This window comes from Pieris napi, chromosome 23 (assembly GCF_905475465.1).
Source record: "Pieris napi chromosome 23, ilPieNapi1.2, whole genome shotgun sequence".
In the NCBI taxonomy this organism is placed as follows: Eukaryota; Metazoa; Arthropoda; class Insecta; order Lepidoptera; family Pieridae; genus Pieris; species Pieris napi.
Window position 1 is genome coordinate 244,918 of NC_062256.1, and position 24,569 is coordinate 269,486.

At 32.1% G+C, this 24,569-nt stretch overlaps 1 protein-coding gene across 3 annotated transcripts in view; it reads left to right on the forward strand.

Moving 5' to 3' along the window:
- The window catches only part of LOC125061598 (cytotoxic granule associated RNA binding protein TIA1), a 102,603-nt gene that overhangs the window by 60,824 nt on the left and 17,210 nt on the right, over positions 1 to 24,569 (forward strand). The window contains exons 3-4 of one of the 3 annotated variants that reach the window (XM_047667100.1): positions 5,453 to 5,485; positions 9,796 to 9,951. In XM_047667100.1, coding sequence (XP_047523056.1) covers positions 5,453 to 5,485; positions 9,796 to 9,951 — 189 coding nt within the window. Of the gene's footprint in view, positions 1 to 5,452; positions 5,486 to 9,624; positions 9,952 to 24,569 lie in introns of all 3 variants that reach the window. The other 2 variants (XM_047667102.1, XM_047667101.1) reach the window with 2 other exon arrangements.

Consider the following 24,569-nt stretch of genomic DNA (forward strand, 5'->3'; position numbering starts at 1 on the left):
AATCCACTATCCATTACATATTTCAATTAGACTAATCGCTCTGTCAGCTAACAGTTTGTTAAATAGTGACAGGATTAAACGTTGTTTAAAATAAACAGTCATTGTACGTAGTTTATGTGACAGTCGACAGCGGATTTATTTCCTAAAAATGAAATTACGTACAAATATTTTATACTTACTCGTCCGCTCATTTCATAGATTTTCGCACATTTTTAGGCGATGCAATTAATTATTATATTTTCAATGAATATATCGGTTGAATATATATTATAAAGTTATGTTGTAGCCAATGATTTATTGTGAAATAATATTAAAGGAGAATTAACTAAACATGAGGATTGTACCTACAGTATTTATATTAGTTTGAGTTTTTTACTCAATTAATCTTAAATATGTCAGTTTTGAGCGATCTGTCATGTGTTAAACACTTAAATTTATCTTAAATAATAGTTGCCTTTAAGAAATAAATAGTAATTTCGCATTCAACACTAAAACACCTTTTAACAAGCATTTGCAAAATGGATGTCTAGATTCCTTACTGAATCTAATCAGATATAGTCTTGAATAAAACATTATCTTTATCGTTTACACTGAAGAATTCTAATACAGATTCTAATAAATGTCTTTGAGATTTGAATTGGTACACTTTATGGACCAGTATTGCATTTGAAAGGGAAATGAATTAATGTTTTGCAATGCTACTAGTTAGCAATACCAGGGTAGAGCAGTACTTCTACTAACAAACGTAACAGTCTTGCAATAATGCAATTATAGAAAATAAATATCTTATGGTTACAAATAGCACCGTAGTAGCACCATACTTTCTATATTACTCATGGTAGAGATGCATCCTATGTTTACATTTTTTTCTTAATAATAGTTGCTATTTTCCAATGTTGGTATAATAAAATACATTTATGGGGGTAAACGAGCCTACAGGACGTCCATAAAGGGCAGTCTTCGCAGCTCATGGACGTGGGTGCGTTGCCGGCCGTTAAGGGAGGGGTATACTCTTTCTTTAAACAATTGAAGGTCGTATCTCTCCCCACTGAGAGTCAATTCCACAGCTCGCTAGTTCGTAAAAGAAATTGTCTTGTGAAGCGGACTGTGGAAGTCTTCCAGCCATCAAGGTGATGCTGATGAAATTTTGAATTAATACGGCTCGTACGGTGTAACGTGTAGTAAGTAACAATAATCTCTTAGACATTAGTTAAATTCGTTAAAAATAAACTACGACGTTGATATCTTCTAACTTAAGTCAAGCACCGATCCCTTTATATTCCCTTTGAAGGAATAGTTCGGGTGATTTTAAACTTTGTCCACGTTGTCCCAATTTAGCCTTTGTACTTTTTACGAAGGGGTTTTCGAACACCCAAAGCGAGGGTGTTGACTTGGCTAATCTACAAATTAGGGTTGACACATGTCCTTTTTAACCGATGCTAAAACATGACCTACTTATACTTATGTAGACGATTTTATTTAATAACTGAATTAATGTTACATAGGGAATTAAGTGATACTTAGAAATATGTGTAATTCACAGACATATATTGAAAAGCTTACAACATTCTGAGAGACTCCAAAGTAATGAGGGTATTATTTTCTTTCTGCAATGTTTTAAACTTATTTATATTTTAATGAAACACAAGAGAATGAAGTTTCTTTAAGTAAAGTTGTTTGAATAATTATGAATGAAGACGAATGACGGCTGTTTCATTTAAACTTAAGATTGGCCAAACTTGAGCCAACTTCAAACAAATGCACTGAGCGATAGCTTTTCAAAACGGATTTTTTTAAAACTAAACTTATGTTTTTGTATTCCTTTGGTCTGATTCAAATCAAATTTTATAACTCTATTTAAATATCAAAACATCTTACATTCTTCTCTCAGTCTTCCCAACACTCCATCAAATATATCCAGTTCGTCAGCTCTACTAAGACAGCAGCAGCAGGGCTTGCCTCCGGGATCCGAAATACTGTTTACAGCCTGTTTTGCCCCTCAAAAAATGAAGTGCAAAGTAGATTGCCGGTTTTTGATAATGTGGCAAAACAAACCTTTCTAACCAAAAATAGGACAACGATTTTGTGTTGTATTCATTCAATTTTGTCATTTAATTTGTATATTTCAGTTAAAAACGACATAATTAAGGCTCAAATGTTAAGTCGTACCTTGTCATTGTTATGGAAGCACAAAGAAAATCATCAAAGAACGAGAAACACCTTAATATAGGCCGTCTAATAATACAAGGCTGTCTTAACCCAGACAAGTGAATGCTGTCTTTCTATATAAATCAAAGAAACCTCAACTTGGCCGATTATATACATCGTAAATAATTTAATTAGCTAAATTAACAATCTTGTAAGCGGGCTTTTATAATAAACAAACAAAACATACTCACTTTGAACAATCTTAATGTCTTTTAATTCATTAAAATTATATTTACTTGTTTATATAAATGCTTACTTCTTACTCTAACCACCACCTTCGTATATGCCATATTCTATGAATAATTAAGATTTTACCACGGCTATAAAGATGGTGAAACTACTTGCATATATAAAGAAACTATTTATAAAATACTGTCACTACGAATAAATTCATGAATTAAAAATACTCCAAATCTATTCCAGACTATATTTTAACACAATTTTGTTAATTAACTGTGGAATGCCATATTTTAATTAGTTTAGTTTTACATTCAGTACGAATGAAGTCGTGAGGTCAAGTTACTAATAACATGATTACGTTAAAATGGGCACACCTTTATAATATATATATATAGAAATAAGGCTGTATTTCGTGTTGAAACTGAGTGATAAGGTAACATGCAATCATTGAATAAAACCTCAAACCCACTAAATGTCAAACTATTACTTTATGTCAAGGGAATGGAATTTTTCACGCTATCATTAATTTTTTATTAATTTACTTTCACATATTTCATTGATATACTACGTTACTACACTCTGCGTACTAAACGCGTAAGAATACGAAAAATATTGTTACGGAAATAGAAAGCCTTAAAAATAACGTCTCGTACTTTTAAGAAGAGCGTTGGTTACTGCCCTTCTGCTACAGCTCTTAACTCTTTTTATCATAGAGATATCACATCCGTCACTTGTCACGATCCAAAGATATTGCCACTTTATGTGTGCTACCAATTGTACGCTAAACTCTGTCGTAATACGAAATGAGTGTTAAGTATACATACTCGTACACCCCAAGATAGATGTGTATTAGTTTATAGCATTCAATGAGCAACAAACCTAACGTAAGCTTACACGCAACTCACGAACTAAAATAATATTGTTAATTATACTCCTTCATTACTCATGTCTTTATTGTTATGAATAGTAGGCGTTAACATAATGTTTTGGCTTTCTTAAAACAAAAACCAAATGCCTTGCTCAGATGCTTAAACATTGTGGACATTTTCAATCCGCTAAAGATTCAATTACAGCTAAACTTTTCATATTAATTGTCTCTTAAAATCAAATTTTTAAATAAAAAAGAATTGTGCGTGTGAATTCTTACCCTATAGGGGGACTAAAATCAATGTTTATAATATCACACTGGTCGTACAATTATGACCATATGTATTTGAATAATTTAATTGCCTTCAATCGTTCCTTGATTTCTTGATTATCATTTGATAACGGTAAACTCCTTCTCGGCCAAGCCTCAGTTTGAAACAAAGCCTGTTGCTTCATCTAATCCGTCCGAATCCATTCAACAACTTAAAGATTAGGGTTTCATAATGGCTAACAATTAATAGAAACATAATAAAAATTACTTCCTTCTGTGAATAATAAAGTATTTGTCTAATATGTAATTTAGGTAGGTATATTAATTTTTCTAGGGTCTTTAATAAATTTTATACAATTTTTAGTGTACTGAAAAACTAACTTAAGGTATAAAATCACTTGTGGTATGTTAGTATAAAAAATTATGTAAAAGACTCGGCTGCTTTCTTGGCTGGTCACATCAAGGCCTATTTAAATAAAGAAGCTCTTAATAACAAACCAGCTTTAAGTGGTTTTCAAAGAAAATGTTACTAAAATAAAGAAAATTAGTCTTTAAATTTCTTTTAAGTATTAAAACCTTTACGTTTTTCATGTTGTCACAGTGTTCTTTTGAAGAAATTATTATTATTAACGGCAATTTCAAAAACATTATTCTTTGTAACCTTATTTCTCTTATTAAAGAATATATTAAATCAGTTTTTTAACTTAAACAACTAATCTTCGAAGGAATAGGTATAAGCTAATCCATGTTATTCTCGGTTAGTTAGCTAATTAATTCAGCATTACTCAACGAGAGAATCTAAGCGAAATAGTTGTATAACAAGAAATTCATTAAATAAACTATTCATTGCCACACAAATACCCTTAACAAAGAAACTTGTTATACGCATGCGCGAAAATAGCGAGACAGAGCACGGTCGAACTCCATTTCGAGACCTAAGTGAGAGTGAGAAAGAGATAGTCATACATTTTTCAGTAATTTGTACATGAGATGTAGTTTTAAAATGATTTTAAAAATCGATCGGTAAGCAACGGTACGCGTAGTCGGTTAGATGATGACTAATAGTTGTGTGTGTGTATGTGTATTTTATGTAATAGAATTTGAAAAAGTCAATGTTGCTTTTTTATTTACAAATATTAATCATAAAATTTTACATCTCATTTACTGAGAATTAAGCAATTCTGTGAACGCAGGGGAGATTTTGCGTGTTTGAAAAACAAAATGACAATGTAAAAATAATCAACTTTACAATTTTTTTGTTATCACGTATCTTGCATTCGAACTCCCCAGGTCGTACGAAATACTCGCGCGTACTCAGTAACATCTAACAGTAACAGTGCATTGTTAGGTTTTCGCTGCGGCATCATCGCAACGGATATTACACCGAAATGGCAAACAAAAATGTCGGATTGGAATCGCTGTCGCTGTTTGAAGTCCGAAAGTACTTATCCTTTAAAAGACTTAGGTGAAACATAGCTCTAACAGGAAGTTCGAGACGTAAATCTTTTTAATGCATAGTGAACTTTAAAGCGCAATGTTTCATAATTACGCCAATCGTAATATTTTCTGTTAAATTATAAGAATGCCCAAAAATGTTGTTAGACTCACTTTACGGACGTGGTAGGGGTTTGAGAACTACAGAACACATAAAATACAACGCCGTTTTTGTGTCTTTTTAAAAAATAACGTACGTTTTCAAAGGCATTAGCCCTCTCTAGAGTCAACTACTCGTACATTCCACATTATTCAGTGTAACATTAAAATTCCCCTTGGATCAAGAGATTTCTTGCGAGATGAAAGTAGTTGTCTGATCTCTCGAAATCCGATTTCTATCTTAATGTATAATATGTCATCAAATACGCAACACTTTAGTAATAATAAATGTTTTATATAATAAAGGTTAAAGATTATATTCCTTTGTTGCAGATTGCCCGGGCGTCGTTAAAGGAAAAGACACAGGTTCTAATATTCTATCTTTAGAAATAGGTCATAAAGGCTGTGTCTGAAAGGACGACACACCGTAAATAATATTGAAACAATCATAATCTTTGGACGTAAATATTTGATCCCTTTGCATCAGCCACTTTTTCACATCACAACACTTTTTTTTTAAATATCCAGATAGCTTAAATGACATAAATTTTGATAACTAAAAATACTTAGGTACTTCGTAGCGGTTCTTTTGAATACTTTTTATTTGAGAATGGTCACTACTCAGTATTGAAATGTTTTACTTTCGAATATCCTGTTCAAAGTCCAGCGAATAAACGTTCACAATGAAGTATATCTTTATCCAATCGTCCGTCTTTATAAATAAAATTATTATTTATGAAATGCTGTACGCCTTACAAAAATAAATCTCGTTATGTTATTAAAACCGAGCTTTTTACGAATATGTTTTTGAAACAAACATTGCTAATTTTGTAATAATAACTTCAATAATATGTCTAACGTAACTGTTACCCAGCTTGCGAATCATTTTTTTAACTAATAATCTGAATAAGATAAATAACTAACTATATACGTACAGTATCGTACGGCGGCTGGTTGCAAACAAAATGTGAATATTTTTTCCATAGAATTATTAATCGTCTTTGTATTTTGTATGCACAAAGCGTAAGCCATGGTTTTGGGCAGCTGTGTTTGCGACACTGGCTGGGGAAATTGTATAAAAATGTTCACGTGAGAGGCGTATTCTATACGGTGATAACGGACCCAAAAAAGGTATTTGTCTTGATACTCGGGTTAAAGGAGTTGCGATCCAAACGTTGTTTTTTTATATTCATGAAGCCATTTGCATGTTCAACTGTATTTATGATTTTTGTCATACGCGGTTGCAGTTGGACCAGATGGAGACAGGATGAAAGGCAAATTATAAGGACAAATACTGAAAATGTGTGATAGCGTCCATTGAGTTATTATGAAATTATCTATGAACATACAAACTTCACACGCGGTTTTTTTTTTGATGTATAATAGGTTTTTTGAGGAAAATACGTTTTATGTTATATGCTGTATTTATAGCTTTTCCTGTGATGTCAAAAGAGTTCCATGTCTACCACGTAGGATATGTTTAGTAGATTCAATAGATAGTTTAATACATTTTTCATTCGCATATATTTTTACCATTTTCAAAGTTTTAAGCGTGCAAACAATTAAATATTTTATATGCATCTTTATAGTTTAATTTTGCAAATGTTTTTTTAACAAAAATAGGGTTGAGATTAAATTAAATTTAGCAATAAGAACAAGTTATTGCCGACCTTAGTACTGATTAAAGCAACCAATTTTCTTAAAATTTTCTTTACCTCTTAAACCCCATTTGATACTTAAATAACGCCTAAGTATCTATTGTTTAAGAGGTGAGCCTTGAGAGCTATTTAGTTGAGAGCTGCTTCAAGAGCAATCGAGGTTTCTTAGATACCTTAAACAAAGCCATTATTTGTCAATGTTAATTATTCTTTACCAAGAGTTCATCAACTTACGAATTTGAGAAAAAGAAAGATTTGTGAATCACCTGTTGTGTATCCAGTTTCTTTTATAAAGAAGTGTAAGAAGATAAAATTTTACTAAAACGTACACACTTAATAGGGAAAAGTGTTTCTATTTAAATCATTATCATTCTACAACGCATGAAACACTATTACAACTTCACAATAGTGTAAGAAAAATAATCTAAACGTTTCGTGTTTATTTAAAGAAACATAAGCTTCTAGGTGAGTTGATGTGAAGAAGTGCTGCGAGTTCCCGATTATTGTCTAATACTACAGATTTAAATAAAACTATTATACTCGTAGGTTAGCGAGAGAGTGCCATGTCAAGTTGAAAGATAATTCATATCAATGATGACGCTTATTGCAATGTTGCCATAATCAAGTAGATATGGCACTTGGCAGAACCGCGGTACATATTTTAAATATGATAGTCGCGTATATTTCTTCGAGTCCACAACGAATCTGCCCGTGTTATCATAAGATAGTGTATCAACAAACATCTCTACTGGGGTTTATTGATCTCACGCACACAAACGCACGGACCCTTTTCGCGTATTAACTTAGGGTTAGATTACACTGAACGGCTCATAAACATAAATTATTTATGAAGGAAATACCGCATTCATTTTTCGCTTTTACTATCTATTATACAATTTTCGTATTTCTATATCGGAATTCTCTATTGTTCTTTCTTCTCAAATAAGATTGGTAACAATACAATAAACGAACATGAAGTGGTCACATGGTCAGTAAACCACGTCTTATTGTAATTTTAAATACGTTATATATAAGTTGCATATATATATATTGGAACTTCACAAATACGAAATCGTATTAAAAGTATACGGCAACCCTAACACACACACATTTCTACGAAAATTTGGCAAATGTCCTCAAATGCGGCGACATTTCACCCTTTTTGTGTGACAGCGGTAGCGACAGCAACTTACGTAAAAACATATTTACTGCATCTACGTTGAGCTGAAAGAATTTAACTTTTTTCTTATTTATTTGCATTTTTATTTTATTCTAAGATAATATACGTTTGTAACGATAATGATATATCTTATTTCGTTTATACAAATATACATATAGAACATTTGTTATCGAATTTTAGGGAATTATAACTGTTTATGCGGTTCAATTATTAAATTTCTTCATAAGTCTTGTGTCTTTTCCAATAAGAAAATCCGGTTTAAATAATTACGATATTTTCAATTGCTAACCGTACTCAAAGGGCGTGGACATTAAAACGTACAGTTGAATTACCGAATTCCGGCTTGACTTGTACAGGAGTGGAACGTTCACTGTAAAAATACTTTACGTCCCTTAGCCTCATCAGGCTATACTTTGGGTAAATAACATTATTATTATTTTGCTAGGAATAAAGCATACTGAATAAACAAACCTATCAAAACCAGTTCCTCAGATGATGCCAAGTGCGTTACCCACCGGACATAATATATTTTTACAGTTAGAATCTGAGTAAATAGGCTAAGTTACAACTAAGCTAGTGCTGACAAAGTCATCCACTAGTAATGCGTGTATATTTGCCCTTAATGTGAACGCAGCAGGCTTTTACTTACGGCTAAGTGGGTTTCTAAGTCACTTAGAGCTTTATGCGTACATAATTACATATAAGCTTTAACTGTTAATATTATATATTAACATACTGTTCTGTTTTGAATCGATTTCGAATTTATCTATAACAAACATAGGTGATTTGTGTAACGTATTCTGTTAATGAGACGATCAAAGATAACTGAACTAAAATCTGATACAAATATCCATTATTGAAAAATACGAAAACAAATTATTAATGATCAAATTAAAAAAAATTAAATGGATAAACTAGATGGGAAGTCATTCTTCAGCACTGAATAAAGAGTCAAAATGCTCATAATAATTCTCTTCGCCTCAATAAGCAGTAATCACCCGCATAATTTAACATTAGCATATAAAGTATTTTCTTAAGAAATACCATTTTTAGCACACATTCAATTTTGGCACGACTTAGCACGTTTAGCTTTGAAAAATTGCTTTTTTACTTAAAGTAATCTAAAAGTATGTAAAACGTTATTATTAAAGGAAATTCTGAAATACGATTGAGGCCGATTGAGAGAGAGTGAGAAGGGCGAATTACTTTACAGACATTATATTTTTAAAATTAAAATTTCGTAAAGAGAATTTACGAAATATTAGTATTTTATGCAAATTTATTGAAATCTCAAACGACGAATTGTAAATTAAAATGTCACGTGTTTTTATTATCGAAGAATTAAATTTATTATTTGTATTAATTTTCGACACTTAATATTTTAATGACATTTAATTTCATTAAATTCCTAATACATATATTCATTTTTCTCTCCCTCTAAGTCTCGGAAATCTAAAGTTTTAGATTTGTATAAATATGAACAAGATTTAAAAATTAGTTTTCCAAAGAAGTTTCACTTCTGACATGTGTCCCTTGTACGCACGCACTTTTTTTAATATGAAGACGTTTTAAAATAACACTGCTTTTAACGTTACTAAATAACCTTCAAATATCGAAAGTACAGCCACAGAATTATTACGTTGATATCTAATAAATTCCAATGACAGACGCAGTTAGATTAGTTAACCTTTATTTTTAACAAAACGTGATAATTATTTGATAATAACTCTCCGGGAGAGTTAACCTAGAAGGAGACTAGTGTAGAGAAAAATGAGGTTGTAAGAATTAGGGTGGTGAGGTCAAAATGCTAGCCATGTCAACAATTATGATGCCAGCAGCGACGATGACGACAATGACCAACGCCGGGCCCATCCCGGTCGCAGCGGCCACCAAGTTGGAGCCCAAATTGCTGCAGCTGCCACATCCGGCGCTGATGCAGCAGCAACCACAACAGCATCATCATCAGCACCAGCACGGGAATATTAATAAGCTTGGTGAGTGATAGATTTAGTACTAATTGGAGCAACTGAGAGAAATATAATGAACGGTTCAAATATAGGAATCTTTTCTCCAACTTTGATTTTGTTCCCTTTGGAGTAGAGACGGCCCACGGCCTTGGGGTTCAAGTGCACAGGCACTAATTAAAGATTTAAGTTGGCATCTGGTGGATAGTGACTCCAGAGCTGGTGTTTTCCTCGAATCATCGCAATACAGCGAGGAAACGCCAGCATTAAAGGTACACTGCCACAGGGAGCAAACTTTTTAAATTTATATTTATCTAATTTTTGTTTTTATTATTACTATGTAGGTTGAGCATATGGTAATAATGTATTTGAGAGAAATAGGTTTGATAGACACTTTGAGTGCTTTTCTGCAATCTAGTCCAGCGAGAGATCACCGTCAGCCGTCAATTATTCTATCTGCTAGAATTAATAAAAGAAGTCCTCGATACCTCCTTGGCTAATATAATAATATAACATATACAAACAATAACTTAATGATTAATTACAACAATAAATAGCACTTAAAGCGTTTTCCATTAACGTATTTATATTAATATCAACCCCTTTTTATGCTAATTCAAAATAAATAAATTAACACAAGTTTTCGTTCTCAGATAACGTAAGATAACGAGAAAGGGCCTTTTACAATAATACGCTAAAGTTAGCCTTAAATTACCTCTTAAATCAACAAGCCGAGGGTTGTCACATAAAAAAATATAATAACAAGTTTATGTGTTTTTTATAGCGCAGGTAAATATATTGTTGGCATAACAGGGCAAAAGATATATGGTTTGCACGCACGGGCAGTATGTTACAATAATCTGTTGGTTTGTTTATTGTACTAACGCTGAGAATCTCATCCAATGATGAAGAAGATAATCTAACACAGGTTACAACTTATTTTAATAATAAGTTATTTTAATGGTAAACTAACAACATATTTTTTAAGGAATAAATTAAATAAAAAGAAGAGTACCAACGGCATTTTCTTTCATTTAGCATTGCTTAGCACCAATAAGGACAAAACATGACTCAGATAGACTTACCATAATTTTTAGGGAGTTGAAATAGCGCTAAAACTGACTTACTTAGACTTGAGAGAAGAAGTATATTTTCGCAACCAACGTACTTGATCAGTTGATTAATAGTAGTTGTTTTTATCATAATACTCTATAAATCAAAACTTTGGTTTCTTAGTTAACTACTGATACCTAGTAGGTACTAGGTATCATCAAAATTCGACTTACTTTTTAGCAACGCTAGTTAAGTATGTGATTAAAAGTGAATAGTATTTGACATCTTCCTACACCATATTATATTGCGTCGTGGTTATTTGGCTAACTGTATTTCATAGTCAATGGCACTTTATGGCTTCTTGAGATAGCGGGCTTTTGTCCAATTTTATGGCATTTAATGTGATAATAGACTATTTATTTTGATGTAACTGAGCAGTGACATTAATAGTTTTTTTTTAATATAATTAAAATAAAAACCTTTTAAGCCTTAAATATGAGAAAACAAAAACTTTTATTACGTATTAATTATTATTTCTCGTTTTTTTTAAGACATTCAGTGTAATTGCACTAACTTAACTAAATATTGGTCTGTCTCTAACAAATCACAATTACTTAAATATGGCTAATCCAAAAGTAGACTTAAGTAAGTTAAGCTTAGTGATATTTGTAAAGCGTACTTAAGCTAAGCTTATACTGTCAAATTGACAGTGTTGTGAATAAAAAAAAACATAAAAAATTGTATAAAGTTTTGCTTAGCATTCACTCGATAGATATTGGTATCACTTATTCCACGTCATCTAATATATAAAATTCTCGTGTCACAGTTTTCAAAGTCAAAGTCAAATATTTTATTTCAATTAGACCATCTAAAATGGCATATATATATATATAAAGAAGATTCTAGTTGCCCCTTCCAAAAGGTAGTTTCGTGTGGAGAAGAATGGGCAAGAAACTCCACACTTACTCTTTTAAAATAGGTTTACAATATTTTGTTACATTTGTTAAATAATTATATGTGAAGACAATGTACTCTTAGCATAAACTACTATACTAAAAAAGTTAGTATACATGTTCCTCACATATTTACAAATATCGAAACCGTAGAATATTAACATTAAAGAGTAATAAAAGTATTAAAAAAACATAACAAAACAGTGTGTGACATACAAAAAAAAATAATTACATTTGTAGCATTATAAAAAAATAATAATAATAACAAAAATATGCTAAAGCAAAAAATCAGCAACCAATTTGATTTTGTCCAGGCTCTATGATTGTCCTATGGAGCACGACCAGCATGTTTCCAAGCATTCTTATCTTGAATATACGAAATATTATCTTGAATTTTCGTTGCCATACTCCTCCGAAACGGCTTGACCGATTTTGATGAAATTTTTTGTGCTTATCCGGTGATGAGAATCGGCCAACATCTATTTTTTATCCCCCTAAATGTTAGGGGTAGTCCACCCCTAAATTTTTATTTTTATTTTTTACATAAAATTTTTAATTTCTATTTTTTTATGATACAACATACAAAAATACATACAACCCCTAACTTTCGCCCCTCTACGATTAACCCCTATTTTTTTATTATAAGTGATATGGCAAAACGACGTTTGCCCGGTCAGCTAGTTAAATTATAATTCCCTACACATCGACAAAGAAGACAGAGGGTGTAGGCCGAGAGAAAAAGCCGGCGTAAAAAACTCTCGGTACTCTTTTAAAATAGCAAATCATCAAACAACACTTATTTTAAAACAAATATCGCAAATTAATTAGAAGTAGCCTGTCTAGCACTAGTCCCAGGCCTTTTTATCAACTAGATAATCGTTGACTTTATAGAAGACCTTTTTACACAGCTTTTCTATAATACATTTCTTAAATTTATTAAAAGGCAGAGATAAAAAGGTCTCTGGGAATTTATTAAAGAAAAGTATCCCTTTTCCCAAAAAAGGAATTACTTTACATAGTCTAGTACGGGGAAATTGCAGCCTGCGTTTGTTCCGTGTATTAACATGGTGCGTATGTTCTATTCTAGTAAACTTATCACTATTTTTGTATACATACATAATATTTTCATAAATATATTGCGAGGGATAGGTAAGTATATTAATTTCCTTGAATTTATCTCTCAGAGATTCCCTACATTTTAAATTATAGACTGCACGATAGCCCTTTTCTGCAGGATGAAAATAGTTTCGACATCAGCAGCATGGCCCCATAATAATAAGCCATAAGTCATTATTAACTAAAATAAACAAAACTAGCTGTATCGACATCAGTTAGTGAGCGAATCTTTTTAACCGCGTAAGCTGCAGAACTAAGTCTCTTCGCCAATCCGTTAATATGAACGCATCCGTGAATATAATACTTAAATACAATGAGTTTTTATAATAGTTTTGAAAAGAAAATGTTCCCCTATTTATTAGGTGTAGAATTCAACTTTGAACAAATGCCCTTCCCTTCAACTACTTTCTCTAGCACTGCGGAAGCCAGAGCGCAAATATGTTTCCAAATACCAATTAAATAATAAAGCAGAGACTAGGAGGTTGTTGTGCCCGTGACTGTTGTGATAACAATACATTTAATAATTTAACCAGGTATTCATATGTTTGTGTGAATTAACGTTTACAGCAAACGCTCTGTTTTAAAATCAGTGGCGCTACAACCTCTTTAGGTCTTGGCCTCAGATTTCTGAATCTGTTTCATGATCATTTTTAAATCTATTAGGCAAGTAGGTGATCAGCCTCCAGTGCCTGACACACGCCGTCGACTTTTTTGGTCTAAGACATGTCGGTTTCCTCACGATGTTTTCCTTCACCGTTCGAGCGAATTTTAAATGCGCACATAGAAAGAAAGTCCATTGGTGCACAGCCGGGGATCGAACCTACGACCTTAGGGATGAGAGTCGCACGATGAACCACTGGGCCAACACTGCTCTAAAAGCTCTGTTTTAGGGAGTTTTAATAAGTAACTGACAATACTAGTGATCACCTAAAACTGTTTACTTTATTGTATGGGTAACAATTAACTTGCTAACTTAAGTACGATTCGTCGTTGCCTAATTATGAATTGATACGAGAAAGATCTAACGGTGTGCGTGGTACACGATTGCTTCTGATTGTAAATACTCCTGTTCTGATTAAACTAATAAAAAGTTAAATAAATAAGAATAATAAGTTATTTCGTATTAAATTCGACTACAAAGTCACGGTATATTTTCAGCCTTAAGTGAAATCCAGTTAAATGGCCTGAAGACTTGCAATTGGTGGAATTAGAACCTTAATTTAAACGTTATATTTTTATTTAATATACATATTTAATGAGTTTATTCAGTTATTTAGATGAAATTGGAGGGTTGTACATGAAAACTATTAGTTTCGAGCCTTCAACCTTTTGTATTCGATTCTAGCAAACGCTTGTACCTACTCGATTACTTGTACAGCGCTCGTCCGAGCTATGAAATGGAGACAATTTTAATATAAATTGTGTTATCTAACACACAATACAAACAAAAAATATTTATACATACGCACGAGTACGAGTATATCGAAGTCAAGAATCTTAAACCAAAACGAATTTGGGAAATACCTGTAACCACTGAGTCTTACAAAGTTTAATTTTGACCAAAAATATGTCCCCTAATCATAAATAGTAACATGAGCGATCTCAGTAACTGGGTCAGCGCATAATTATGTGAATTTATTATGTCACCCTCATTGTACGCTTTTCATTATTTAAAATCATGTAAGGCTTTTAGGGAGAACATAGGTTTAAGTAAAGATACGTGTTAATCCTATTTGGTTAAATAAATCCATTTAAAAGATACGTTTTAACAGATTAAAATTAGTTAATAATAATTGACAAACTTTTGTCATAGGCAACAATTATTTATTAATACAAATGCTTGCCTTTTTATACTTTTAACTAAACGCTTTTCATTATAAGGATGCTTTCTCAAAATACTAGGGATCTATATCATGCTAGGATTAGGATCAGTTTTCTTCAATACTACATTAATTCTCAGTGTTGTCAGTTCTCTCAACCACTATTAAATACATAATGGTCCTTTTCATAAAAAGATGAATATTATATATGACGGAGTGAGATAAGGGAATGGATTATGGACGAGGAGAGTCACGGGAACGGGGGCAGCACCTAAATAATGGTGCAGGAACCAGTCCTCAAGAATTATGCGTGGAAAAAGGAAGGTAGGAAGTGGAGAGTAAAAACTGATGATGAACGATATGTTTTGTCGTCTAACGACACACGACCAGAATTTTAACAAATACAGGAGACCTGCAGGTAAATAGTTGAAAATAATGAAGTCAAAAAATTTGTTTATTGGCATCAGACGTTTCGCAGCTTAATAAAACTGAGGGCCGCACCGACCAGTGTTTGTATAAAAAAGTACTTCATGTCTAGTTCCGCGACCGATCCCGAATCGACTACAGAGTCCATCGGTAGTCATAGGAACGAGTATCATACAATTAATTTTGTCTTTAAGTTTCAAAGGTTTGAAGTTATGATAAATTACTTTTATATAATAATAATGACTATAGAGTCACTATTACTATAGACTATCAAAGAGTCTTAATTTTTTTAGATCTAGCAACATTGAAAAGTCAAATAAACCACCTATAATTTAACTTTGATGTTATGATATTATAATGACAATGGCAGCTGACACTAACGCCATTGCTCTGACATTAATAATAATGAGTATGAAATTACTATTACTACAGACTATCGGTCGGTAATTTATAGATCTAGCAACATGGACAAAACGAGTAAACCACAAATATCAACGATTATAAACTGATTAGCCGTTGACGTTATCAATTTACGCGCTATGTGACATATAATGAGAGTGGTAGCTGATACCAGCGCCATTGCTCCGACATATACCGAATATATGTCGCCTTATTGGTTTTGTACGGAAAGGCAGATACAGTTTTATTTACAAATTTACAAACATACATTAAATTAACAACGAATATGCCTTCTTATGAATATAAAAAGTTGTTTGTGTAACCTTAATATGTATTCATTACAAAATTTTAAGTCCACGTTTAAAATAAAACCACTCAACAATTAACCGTGTTTGGTTTCCAACAACCCATGGCACCTTTTGAAATCTGATAGACAATGAAACCCCAATTTCGAGTGCATTTTAAATGTCCGTTTTGTTTGATATAGACAACACCACTTTTTAGCCCTATTAAGATGAAACCTCTACCTCTTCAATTTACCGTACTTGATTTTAATCCTATCAATTTATAAAGAAAATAACGATATAGAAAATCTACTAGGTACGTAAAATTGTTTGTTTCGTAGAGATGTATAAGTACTCAAGGATTTTACATTCCACTCCTATCTTTCCACAACTGATTGCGAAGTATAGAGGTATTTTAAATTAATACAATGATCATCGTCCGAAAAGGTCACCAACACACTCGCGGGCCAAATAGCATTGTCACCAAGCCAATGATAGGATGTTATCGCGCTAAAAAAAAATTCTCATTATCACTCAAAATATTCAAAAAGTACTCGTATCAAAACCAGACCACGTCTCTAGTTGTAATTTTAAAATTACGCTTGAAACAATGTTTATTTAACATAGAAAAAATGTAAAAACGCCCGAAGGGAACACGTCTGTGGCATGTTGGAAAAAGAAATTTCAATTAATTTTTTGTTAATTTTCAATTCAAGGGCGAATTTAGACTTTTTACTGAGGCTTTTTGTTGTAACAATGTCGTTACGTTAAACATTCCTAAACCTCTTAACGGCTTAAACATTAATTAATTTTTAGATGTACGACACAAATGCGAACAGTTTATGTGTACCTTTTGAATTTTGTGATTGTGGAGGAATATTCGAGTTTGTTGCGAGAAATATTGAATTACACTAGACAGTTTTTCTCTGAAACCTAATCCATACTATATTTCAGTAGAGTCGTCTTCGTGGTACAAAAAAGATTTGGCAAATGAAAATGAGTGAAATGGAGAGACGCCAAGTCCGGAAGTCATCGATATACGTCGACGCCTCAACCGATTGGTTAACTGGAACGTTTACCCCAGAGTTAGGACTTTTCTATCTAACTAGGTATACGCCCTGGTACCTTTTGTACGCAATATTATTGTTACTTATATATATCTCGAGGTACCAGAGGTGTGTACATTGTATACAACTCTTTGTATATAACACTAGTTTAATATTAATTTAAAAAATTCGAATAAATATAAATGAGCTCAGCTGCGCTCACCGCACATTTTTTTTAAGACAACCCAAGCGAAACAAACGTTACCTCAAAAATAAACTTCCATGAAAACTTAATAAAATACAATAATATTAAGATTTATTATTATGTTGTTTTGTCCAAATGCCTAAAGGTTATATAGATAAAGGGATTGCATGATGAAATATGCACCTTTATTGTAAACTGAATGTATTTTTTGTTCACGTAATTCAATATTTAATCATTCTTTCATATCAAAATTATATAGATGTTATCAAATAACACTGGGAACGTTAGCCTTTACAGTCTAAGCTTTACTATATTCAGCTTAACAAAAAAAAGTCAAATCATTTATTCATATAGAACTAGAACTTTAAACACCTTTAACAAAAGTCGTGAGAGCGTAACACAATTGTATTTATAATATTAGGTTAGGATGATATAGGTATTTGCTTTAGTAGGGCGTATTTACTTAACTATAATTACACGGGAGAATAATTAGGGTAATTTATATAATATTTCTTCCTTTTAATGGTGTAATTCCCATTGCGGTTACCTAATTGCTAAACATCACGATATACTGAAATGTGCCTGAAGCAGGAACTTTTGAAAAACGTTATCAAACTTTTCACGGTTCGGTGATTTTGTGTGGCAATTTTTTAGAAACTCCTTATATAAGAACTTCATGATTAAGAACCAGTATATTCACGATAAACATTTTACAGCGCAAGCGATTAATAAGCGAATATTATTATTTATCATCATACATTATATGCCTGATAATTATTTATTGTTTTTTATTGACGTGCATAAGTGTATATTGTGTTACCTAATTGAATAAATGATTTACATTATCGATGTAGCAATTGTTAATTACGCCCATATAGCTGAAGATATGCTTAACCATAAGATACGTACACACAACCCGTACAGCCTAACAGTTCGGTAGCAGAGGCTTATACAGATTTAGCGTGGATACACCAGTATTCAATCCATCTTGGCGTGACTGTTATATGAATTCTCCTCGAAGTCTCAACCCATATTTGCAGAATTTTATCGCGGCTCTAAAAACAATCATCGCATTGCCCCTGGCTCAATGGATCGTTTATTTTATCGCCAACTTAAAGACAAGTGTTTTTTTTTCATTTTAACTTATACATTGAAATATTTATTGTAAGGTAACTTAGTAGAAGTATGTAAATACCAATAGATTTTTGTCAAAGGACATAACATAATCTAGTTGGCTTCTGTCCATAACCAGTCTTCGCTGTTCCAGACCGTGGACAATTTTTTTTTATAAATCGATATCGAAACTTTAGTCGGTTTAAATTATTTTCAACATAATCGCCAAAAATGAGATTTTCAGAATATTATTTTAGTTTATACATCAGAATCAACACCATTACTTACACAACTAACATATTTTAGAAGAATATGTACGTGGAAATAAGTAGTCTTCAGCTATATTAGCTCCTAGGTCTTTCAATAAAAATATGTATAAGTAGAGAAAAACACATTAGAAGTAACAAGAAATGAAATTAGAAGGATCTCAAAGAATTCTAGATAAAAATAATTGCCGAGCATCGAATCTAAAACCTTTTGTTTTGGGTTCGAGTTGGTAGGACATTAAAAATACAAATCGGCATTGTGAAGAGAGGACACCAAAACCTAAACTTAAGGACTAACATACAGGCTTACGCGATTTGAACAGCCGAGTAACTTTATTAAACGATATATTATTATATATCGGAGCCATGGCGTTGGTATCAGCTGGCATTTACATTATATTTTAATAACATAAAATTTGTCAATGTTGCTAGATCTATAAATTAATGACTAATTAATGTCCGACAATAATGAAAAGTAATTTTTCGTAACTTTAAACCTTTGTAAATTGAAGACAATCAATATTAAAGTTATCTTTGACAATCGTTCTTATGACTGCCGTTTGACTCAGTAGTTGATTCGAGTTCGGTCGCGGAACTCGACACGAAATGGCATGAAACTTGTTTATCACTATCTCCGGGTCTCGTTTTTGTTAAAATTCAGGTCGGGCTTTCTCGTTATTGTACCTCGTTCTCCTTCCCCTTTCACTTTGATCCTCGTTTTCCGTCAATGCTACGTCATTCCTTTTTATCTCATCCTACTCACTCTGTCATTTATATATACCTATATAAATTAAAATATTATTCTTATGTATTTAAAATTTGGAATAAGATGTTATAAGTTGTTTTGCTGTCTCAAACCAGTTTGTAATTTGACTTCATGGACGTTTTTTACAGCAATTTAGCTGCATTTTAAGCATAGTTCCCGTAGTTGGCCTGTTTAAAAAATGAACTTAATAAACTTATGTGTTTAATAAATAGTGCAGAATAATATACATTAAAGCAAATAAGCATATGACTTGTGCCACAACTCAATAAGGAAAGTCGAAATTCTTGAGACAACAGGAGGGAGTAATTGAAATATCCTATCTTATACAAAGCCCTACCCTACTCAGTAAATGGCGATTATGCTTTATATTATTTTTTGAAATTGTTAAGAAAAATAAAAAATAATGCTTTGTAATCAAAACCTAAAAAAAAAGTGGCCTCTTTGTATATATGTATAACTTAGTATTTCTGTATATACTGGCATACAAGAAGTTGCCTTGGTATAAGAAAAATATATTATGATTAAAAAAATGTTACAGAAAAGTATTGTATTTCTTTAAAAAGTCTTAAATCTTGATCTATCTCTTTTATCGACTCGTTAAATTTTACCGGGTTTGAATCTCTACAAAACAACCGTTTTAGTTTCAAAGATATAGACCCAGAAAGCTACTATCTTCCTTCAAAATAAACAATGAAACCCACGTATGAATTGATACTATCTATGCTCTCTGAGACTCGAAGTCTTGCACTAGAAACAAGACTATTTTTTATTATTTACAAAGAACAGTTTCTGCTGTTATTGCGCTTTATAACCAAACGGTTTTAGCTTACATTAACATAATATTTATAAGATTTATTTCCTGCCAAATGGATTTTGTCTATGTCCAGCAAAATAAACTACTATCGTAAATTTTTGGGACATCCAATAGGGATGGAGATGGATATATTTTTTTGACGTTCATAAGTGCACATTGTGTTACCTTTATAGAGAAATGTTTTTGACTTTGATGTGACAGTTTCCTCATGATCATATACGCGTTCATAAGAGAATAAAAAACAGTGTTCAGTTGAAGTTCATACTTATAGAATATTGCTAATACCAACAACAATGGCCTATCTATAAAAAGTAGTAAAAGTTGAAGGCTGCTGGTTTAACCCGGCCCATGTCTCTGTGTGGCTTTATGTTTTTGTGTAGGGCACAAAAATAACCGTAAACGGCGTACAAAAACACAAGTAAACGTCAAATGACCTACTTTTGAGTAAAAGGTGCATTCAGGCTTTGCAGTCTCATTTCAGTTGCAGAATGGAAAAGTGTGTTCTGTCTTTTTACCCAACTTTAAAAGGAGTATGCTAATTTTTGTTGCATCTTGGCTTTAAATCGAACGTTTAAATTCAATTCCGTTTATGAAAATTTTTGTACCTATTTTAGGAAACAGATTTCACTTTATAATCTTCGCCGAGTTGGAAAAAATGTTCCCAGATACTTTTCCAAGTGTCTGTATTTTTATCTTTACAAATTATGATTCACTTGAATTAACTTTTCATAAAGATTGAGGCAAGTAGCTATTATATTTAGTACTTAATTATTCTGATGCGTTTACCGCCTAGATTCGATTTATGTTGTTATATCTATGAATGTTTATTGGGGCAGAGGTTTAAACACGTTCTTTATATAAAAACTACTACAAGCAAAATATACTTTTTTTGTTGTTGTTTTGATATAACGGGATGGATATATTTAATTTACACGAGAAAGTAGAAATCTGAAAACATCAAATCTTATATTATATTTAAACATAAAAACTGGAAGCGAAATAATCCTACATTCCAGCTACTGTGAAATACCAGCGGAACGCCTGACATATTACGTATGCTGTTTATGAATTTGACTTTGACACTTATAACGAACTATCTATATCTGTCACCCGTGACCATGCAAGTTGTCATGCGATACTGAAACGTCGAGACATTTGTCCCTAACATGTTTGATTTTGAGCTTTATAATTTCTATGTAAATTTGTGTAATTGGGTTCATAGTTAAGTTTACATTTTGATTACCTAGTTGTTTATAGTTTTGAGGGTTGCGGGTTATTAGGGGTGAGATATTTGGCATAATTGTGATCCATCTGTACCATCCAATAGGAAATATTTTTAAGCCGTAAATCGAAATCGGAAAGTAGGATATTTAAAACATCTTATACCAGAATCTTGTGTACAGAAGGAAAGCCGTGAATCTTACTAGTATTAAAAGAAAATTTCTTGGTGTTATCGGCTCGTTGGTTTCCGGGAATTTTCATTGCCCGCCTTATTACATTTCCCTTTTTTGCCTTTGGGGAAAAGCCCAAATATTTAAGTTATCAATTTTGTCAAACCAATAAAGATAAATTATGCTAATCTATTAAGTTTATTCCCCCTCCGTAGTTATTTATGTACCAGTTATGCGTTTAAAATTTAAATCACGGAATAAGTTTTCTTTACACTTGTCTGATCCATTGTATCTTAAATGTAATGTGTTTGTAAATATAGAACTAAATTTTCACAAAACCCCAGAAACGAGCTGTTGGACGAGTTATAATCTTTGTTAGGCGTAGTCTACGGGCAAGTGTTTATATTTCTCGTAGCATACATGTAGAGTGTCTACGGTCGTAGCACGTTGTCGTTGAATTATTAAGGACTGTGGACTAAATGTCATGGAGAGATGAGCTAGATTTTAAACGAGTAAACAAATATACAATTATGTATTATGGAAAATAAAAACAGTAAAAGACGACAAAAATCAACAAGACATTAATTATATATACATGATGGTGGTGTGGGAGTTGTAAGAGGAGCATGGTTGATGGGATGATTTCAATTTGTTGTTGTTCAAAAATGTAATCCATAGAGTGTATGAGTCACTTGCGTTAACTTCACTGTCAAAGTTGAAAACTGTTATCAAACTTCAATATTAATATTCGTTTTAACTTTACGCACAAATTGAAAAGAAAAAACTAATTTTAACAACCAACAAAATCCGTGATATGTCGACCGGCAATAATTTTTCCACGAGGGAAATTTATCGGTACAAAACATTTTCATTTTGTTTATTTTCTAGCCCACAATTGCTCTAGAGGACTTGTGTTTTAGCAAATACTCTAACAAAACCTACCTTTACGGATCAGTAGTTTCGAGGGGGCCGATGGCTGGCCATGCGTCATACTCGTGAACGGGTGCTACTTGTGGTGACTGGTCGGACTTGAATTCATGTATGCGGTGATGTTAGTTATTTCGACTATTTATATGCGTGTTGTTCCCACGAGAATGTAAGTGCGTGATCCTATTTCACCATGCCTCCTGCTGATAGAGGACAAATCGTTGTTTTTAATTTATTTAATTATTATTTATTACTTAAGATGTCATGTGGAACATGGTGTAATGGTTGCAGCTCTTTATAATTGTTGTGTAAAACAAAAACCTTGACGATTAAAAAGAGTGGCGGAGAGTTTATTGCAAGTTCTTTTCTTCCGTTTTACGCCCTTGATTTGAGAACTGGCAGTAAATGTAAAATTAGAAGCATTTCATATATATATTTATTTTTTGACGTTCATAAGTGTACCTATATGAATAAATGATTTTTGGCTTTGACTTCAGCAATGGTCCTTGATACACGGCGTATAATATTTTTTCCTGGTTGGTAAAAGGTTTCTTGACAATATCATTATCTTCTGGAGAATACATACAGTGACATATTTATTTTAACATCATCATCAATCATGTTCAGCATCTACTTGGTTATTACAAGCCGACAACAACAAAGAATATTGAATAATGCGACCAAAGAAAAACCAAATTTCAGTGTTTATGAGTGATAATGTACATATTTACCTAATACATATTTATAAGTCCTAAAATAACATGTATGCTTAAAATATACAAGAAAATTTTACTTCACAAATTTAACACACATACACAAAAAATCCAAAAGAAAGAAGATTGTTGTAAAATATATCAAAATTTACTTATATGTTAATAACGGTGGGATGTATTATACATAAGTTATGGATAATACACCCTAACTAAGGCCGTAAAATATCACCACACCTTCCGAAAATGAAAAACGAATTGATGTTTTAAAAGATCCGGTAACTATGCTCAGTTCAACGAATCATAATGAAATCCGTATCCTTTAAAAGGCTGTCATTTGAGTTGTTGCTATACAACGGCAAACTTCAACGGAAAAAAAGTAATAAATTTCAAGCTTTTGGAATTCGGTTAAAACCTCCACGTTCTGAGCAATCAGGTAAAAAGTATCAACGTATTTAACACGCAACGAACCAAAGCCCTACTCGGTTGCATGCAAATCCATAGTATACACTATGTGCGGGTGTGACCCAGTTTTATAATTATTAAGGCTGTTTAGCAGCGAGCAGTTTTTACGAGTTTGAAACGCTATTAGCAAAGAAAAAGTTTCAATATTCCAGATTTCAAGTTAAAAAGATGATATTCGGTTGCTGTTATGCAAACTTGGTCTCTCTGAACCGGAGCTGAGTTTCGTATTTTTAACAAAATGTCATGTCGTTTCCACGAATACATTTTTAACAAGTCTTCTATAATTTTTAAGTCTTAGAATTTTCTCAGTTAATTAACAAAATACAAATTAGTCTTTTTCCAAAATAAGTATTGTATAAAAGTTGATACCAATTAAAATGATATTTCATGTTTTAATGAGGCTTGAATTATCGTATATCATAGCGTTTATGTTTCGGTTATTATAGCTTTTTTATTTTATTTTACCAGTTATATTTTTCGTGTGACGGAGTAATGACCACATTTAGACGCAATAGCAGGCAATATCACCCTTTTAATTGCCTCGTGTATAATCGCCCTTGGTCTTCAAATGATTAATTAATTAACGCCATAATTTTCACGAAATTAATGTAAAATTTTTGTGAAAAATTACTTGACATAACTGAACTACCGTACAGTTTGAATGTTTAACGAACTAAACGATAACAGAAAATAATTTTAACATTCGAAGCCAGGAAAGGATCTATACTTATTTTTGTCATTGTTCTTTAAACATTTATAAAATTAATTAATTTTATAAAGCTTTTATCACAAGCTACCCCACGAGAACCTCACCCAACCCACATAAATAATTGTTAATAAATCGTAATTAATTACCATTAATTAACAATTATTTATTTTAACAAAATAATTATT